Raw genomic sequence first — 5,555 nt, 5'->3', positions numbered from 1 at the left:
CGCATGATACATACCTACCGGCATATCCTCATCTTCAACAACTTCATCTTCTTCATCTTCCTTCTCATATGGTTGAAAAACGACATCATCAACACCCATTGTGTCTAACGTCTCTAAAAAACTTACCACCAACTGCTTTTTGTTCCTTTTCTTCGAGTCCTCGTACGCGTACCGTGATGCAGTTGGATCTGTATCAACATAATCGACATCCTTCTCAAATACTTTGTCCAAGTTCAAAATTGGGAAATGGTCATATATCCACTCCTACATCTCAAAGAACCACATTCAAAAATTAAAGGAATTGAAGTGATAAAAAAAATTTACTTGGAAACATCAAAGTAACAATAAAGTTTGCAAACTCAGAGAACTGTTCGACTTATATGGATCAAGTATTAAAAGCCGAACCAAATAAATAATAAGTTCGGCTTATACGATTTTATGGTTATAAGCCGAACCATACTCTGAACTCCCAAAAGTTACCTGGAGCAAAGTGAAGTTTCCTCCGATGTTTTTACTTGTCAACCTAGACGCGGCGGCAAGTTGGTCCAGCAGGTAAGCGAGCGTAGCCGTTCCCCAAGCATACTTGTTACAAGTTTCAAGATTCTTTACCAATTGGAGATAATTAGCATTTACCTTGTTTCTGGTAAGGTCGGGAAAGATGTCTTTACCAAGAGTATAAAGCAAGTAGGCAGTTCCGGTTTGCTTCACTTTGACGGGATCCATTACCAGCAAACCTTCCCTTACTCTCTCCTTTGTGTTCTCAAATTCCTTTTTCAAGTTAGTCAGCTTGATCTTCTTATTCTTCTTATTTCTGCCAAAGGGAGTGCATACGGAATCCACATCTTTAACGGATCGACAAAACTCCAACTCAGTTTTGTAATTACCCCAACCAAGACTTACCTGGTACAAATTGTATAGATCATCCCAACTCATGTCATAAAAATCAGCATCCACACTTCTACCCCTTACTTTAAGGCCTGTAATCTTACTAACTTCATCAGGAGTGATTGTCATCTCTCCAAAAGGTAATTGAAATGTGTAAGTTTATGGACAGAATCTCTCGGTAAAGGCAGAGGCCGACACACTATCATATTCCTTATGTCCATAATTGATGGCAGGCCATAAAGCCCTGGCTTGTACGTAAGCAATCACCTCAGGAACCTCTTCATCAAGACTTCATTCCGCTGCCCTCTGGTGTCTCAATACTCGGACTGCACGGTTGTGATCAGGAGTCTCATAAATTCTCTTCGCCCAAGATTCAGCATAACCAATCAACACATTTCCTCCATCTTCCGGAATACCATGAGGCAAACCATCTGATCGAGGTGTAATTACGTCATCTTCATCAGGAATGTGTAAACCAGTGATCCGTCGATCATCATCGTCCTTTTGTTTCTCGGGTTCTTTCACCTTCTTACCTTTCTTGCCTTTCTTGGGTTTTCCTCGGGGTTGTGTTTCTTGGCGAACTTCTTGATGTTCTTCTTGATTATCATCAATTTCTTCATCTTCAGCTATTCCTTGTCTTTCAACTCTTACTTGTTCATCTTCTTCTTCTAAAATTCCTCCTCTACCTCTCGCTCCCAATTTTTTCTTACCTCCTCCTCGTGGATCGGGAGTTTTATAAGTAGAAGGTGTTACCTCCATCTTCTTCCTCTTTGTAGCTGCATTGGTCCTGACACAAGTATGAAAGTTAAAAGTATGCTTCGAACAACAAAGGGATACAAACTATATGAAATATGGATTTGAAATGCCAAAAACTTGTCAACAAATAAGAAGGCTCGGCTTACCCTCAATAACACATATGAGCCGAACCAGGTCTTGAAATTTTCATTAGCTTACACAGATAATGGATCGGCTCATACTATAAAATAATTATAAGCCGATCTTCTATATTCGGCACACAACCTATGTTGTCTAATAAGCCGAACCTATGATTATGAACTCAAACATGTATTCGGCGCAACATGATATCATATCAATAAGTCGATCCTATACACTTCTAAAATTTATGGAATTTTAACAATGATATTCGGCGCAACCTTAATACTATCGAATAAGCCGAATCTAGACTTATGAATTGAAACATTTATTCGACGCAAAATGGTGTCATACAAATAAGCCGATCCTACACATGCAGAATTCATGAAATTCAAACAACATTAATCGGCGCAAAACTAATACAACCATACAAGTCGATCCTACGCACATGCAAAATTTCTGAAGTTCAAACAACATTTATTCGGCACAAAACTAATACTACCATATAAGCCGATCCTAAGCACATGCAAAATTTCTGAAATTCACAAAACATATTCGGCACAAAACTAACATCATCGAATAAGCCGATCCTAAATATAAGGCTATGTGTCATTAAGTTCGTCTCAAAATGGATTTCAGATTTAAGCCGAGCCGTTCATCTGCACTTTCAGGGTTCAGTTTCAAGAACAGCTCGGCGCACATCTAAGGTTTTTTTTACGCCGAACCATACACTGTAACCGCCGCACAGACATGTTTTTGACGAATTAAAATCTATCATACCAATCAAAAAAGCATCAAAAACATCAAATACGAGATGGGTTTGTAGAACTAACCTTCTTATTCTCATTTCTGGAGTTGGTTCTTCTTCAATCTCTTTTTCCGGTTGATTTTGTGGTTGATTTTGAGTTTGTTCTTCACTCTCTAAATTTATTCTTCGTCAATAGGTTGTTCAATCGATCGATTAGAACGAGATACTGGCTTACGACGACCCATTATATAGATGAGTTTAATCGTCGACTAAATTTTCAAGAATCGACGATTAAATTTCGGCGATGATACGATGAAAAAAAAAGAATAAGAAGAAAATGGTGGGTTCGGTTGTGTGGAGGAGGAAGAAGAAGAAGGGATTGAATGAAACTGATTTTAGGTTTATTAATTATAGGTTTTTGTATTAGGGTTAGGGATATATTAGTAATTTAAAAGATTTAAAGGCATGTAGGTAAATGAATTACCCATAAGATACTCCTTATAAGATCACCGAAATTAGGACTAGTGTTTTGTATACGTAGAAAGAAAATGGTGCCTAAAAAGAGCCTTAAAAGGGATACCATCGTATCTTCATTCTAGCCTAAAAGTAGGTCCAATCAAAAAAGTTATAGCAATATCTCTTTTCTCAAAAGCAGAGTAAAGTACGAGTCGAAGGTCGAATGGGCAGCAGAGTAAGTACGAGTCTAAGGTCGAATGGGCCCAACATAAAGAAAACCATATAAGAAACTTTATTTGGAGATGAAACACGCAATTTAGGAAATTGTAATAATGAAGAAATGAATTTATAGCAGCAAATCTTATTGTGATAGCGATAACAATAATAACCTTGTCTTCTGTTTCTTCTCGCCACTAAAAACCACCACCACCTTTTCTTCTTATCCCTTGTTGTATGCTGCTGCTGACAACCAAAACCAGCTGCATTATAATCCCAGCAACAGCAGAAACAACTGGGAGGACAACTAGCACCACTTGGGGTAACAGAACAGCTTGAATATCCCAAATTTACCCTTTCAGTTTCTTCTACTTGACTGGAATATTCCGGAATTGTCCTTATCTTCACCTCCTCCTCTGTCGTGCTTATCATATTTGATAATACCGAATCTGCCCCTACCGTTTTATCTTCTTCTGTTTCTGTTCTGTCGCAAACAAAACCAGACCTCACCACCTCCCAATCATCACACGATTCCCAAAATACCCTTCTAACACTAGCTAATTTACTGATCCTGTCTTTAGCTGATGAGATTGCAGAATTTTGATCAGAACCGGAATTGTTTTCTTCGATGTCGTCGTCGCCGAATTCTGAATTTGCCCAGTCGAGTACACACCGGGGAGAATTCTCGTTGACGGAATCTACATCATCGGTGGATAAGAACGGGTGTTGCAACAACTGCTCGCAGTTCCATCGCGAATCCGGGTCTCTTCTCAAGCATTTCTCGAGAAAATCCCGGCACGAACCCGAAATGTTGTCGGGAAATTCAGGGATTTCATTAGTATACCCAATTGTATACACCATTGTAGGCTTGGAATCTTTCCATGGTGCCTTACCAGTGATCATTTCAATAACCGTACAACCCAATGACCAAACATCAGATTCAGGACCTTGTTTTACTTGTTGGATTACTTCTGGCGCCATCCAAAGTGGAGTCCCTCTTGCCATTATCGAACCTCCGAAATTCCGGTCACTGGAGATTTTCTTCGCAGAGCCGAAATCTGCTAGCTTAGCAACACCAGGTATAGAACTCACCAAAACATTCTTCCCCTTGACATCACAATGCACGTACCCTGTAGAATGTATGTATTGCAATGCCGACACGATACATCTAGTATACGACCGTAACATTTGCTCATTGCTGCTGTAAATTTGTTCAGACAACTCGGAAACTGTACCATTGCACATATACTCCATGTGTAAATTCCTGTACGCAGAGCCGGAAGATTGAATTTCGGTATCATTGCTCAAGTATTCAACAATATAAGGCGAAGATAGAGATTGGAGGATTTGAATTTCGTTTTCGAGAGATTGAATGTGTGTTGGATGACATGAATTCATATCGACAGACTTTACGGCGAACGTGTGTCCGCTGGAACGGTTGACGGCGAGATTTACAGTACCGAATGAACCCTTTCCTATGCATTTTCCTCTTACCCAGTTAAGAGAATGTTGGGTTTTGCTTCCCATTTTTTTTTTTTTTGAGAAAGTTTTGAAGTTATGAATGTTTTGTGTGTGGCAATGAAGTATTTATATGAGTAGAGAAAGTAGGGATAAAAATAGGAAATTGAGAATTTTATCCTGTAAGGGAAACGGTTTGGTGACGTCACTAAGAAAAGTTATGAGATAGAATCAAGTTGGAAGATGGATGAAAATACAGTTATTATTAGTCAGACAGAGTGAGGGAAGGGTATTTGATCCTTATCTAGGACCAAGATGAGAGCAAAACAAGAGATTTGGGAGACCTCTCAAGTAACTGAAAGGGTCAGACCTAAAATGTTCTTTTGCTTGTATTTTACTTGGCAGAGATTTTGATTGGTTGGCCATGAAGAGCTTTTATTAAATTTTCATTGCATGAAGGAATTTTGGAAGTCTTTGTCATTTTATTTTGATTTTTTTTGCGGCTCTTGAAAATCTTCATTTACCAAGCAAGTGTAACATGTGATGTGGCTATCGACATGGACATGAAAATAAAGCGAGTTCTTGGTGGTGATTGTTTTTTTTTTTTTTTTTTTTTTTTTTTTGCCCTCCCATCAAAATTAAAATATGAAAATCCAACAAATCTCATAAAGTGCAAGTAAGTAGGTAGAGATGAATCAAGTGATTTTTTTTTTCCAAAGCATACCTCAATATATTGATAATAAAGTTGTTTTTCTCTTTATTCTTTCTTCTCTTTTTTCTCTTCCCTTCTGCAAAAAAAACTTTAGAGTCTTTTCATCTTTCTTGTTCAGATTTGGTCCTTTTGGACCAGATCTGAGCAAGGATTTCTTTTTCATTTCTGGTTTTTGATAATAGTTTATCGAATAAGATGTTTTCGCGT

General features: G+C 38.3%; 1 protein-coding gene across 1 annotated transcript; it reads right to left on the bottom strand.

The window, feature by feature from the left end:
• Positions 1-3,151: 3,151 nt before the first annotated feature.
• On the bottom strand, positions 3,152-4,705 carry LOC113325000 (mitogen-activated protein kinase kinase kinase 17-like). The gene has a single exon (XM_026573250.1). The coding sequence runs from the start codon at positions 4,703-4,705 to the stop codon at positions 3,152-3,154; it is 1,554 nt and encodes a 517-aa protein (XP_026429035.1).
• Between the last annotated feature and the right edge of the window lie 850 nt (positions 4,706-5,555).

This window comes from Papaver somniferum, chromosome 11 (assembly GCF_003573695.1).
Source record: "Papaver somniferum cultivar HN1 chromosome 11, ASM357369v1, whole genome shotgun sequence".
Classification (NCBI taxonomy): domain Eukaryota; kingdom Viridiplantae; phylum Streptophyta; class Magnoliopsida; order Ranunculales; family Papaveraceae; genus Papaver; species Papaver somniferum.
The sequence above is the reverse complement of the archived record's forward strand: the minus strand, read 5'-3'. Positions and strand labels throughout refer to the sequence as shown.

What these genes read in the sequence shown, in the direction of transcription:
- LOC113325000 (XM_026573250.1), bottom strand. Translation starts at nt 4,705, where the DNA reads ATGGGAAGCAAAACCCAACATTCTCTTAACTGGGTAAGAGGAAAATGC.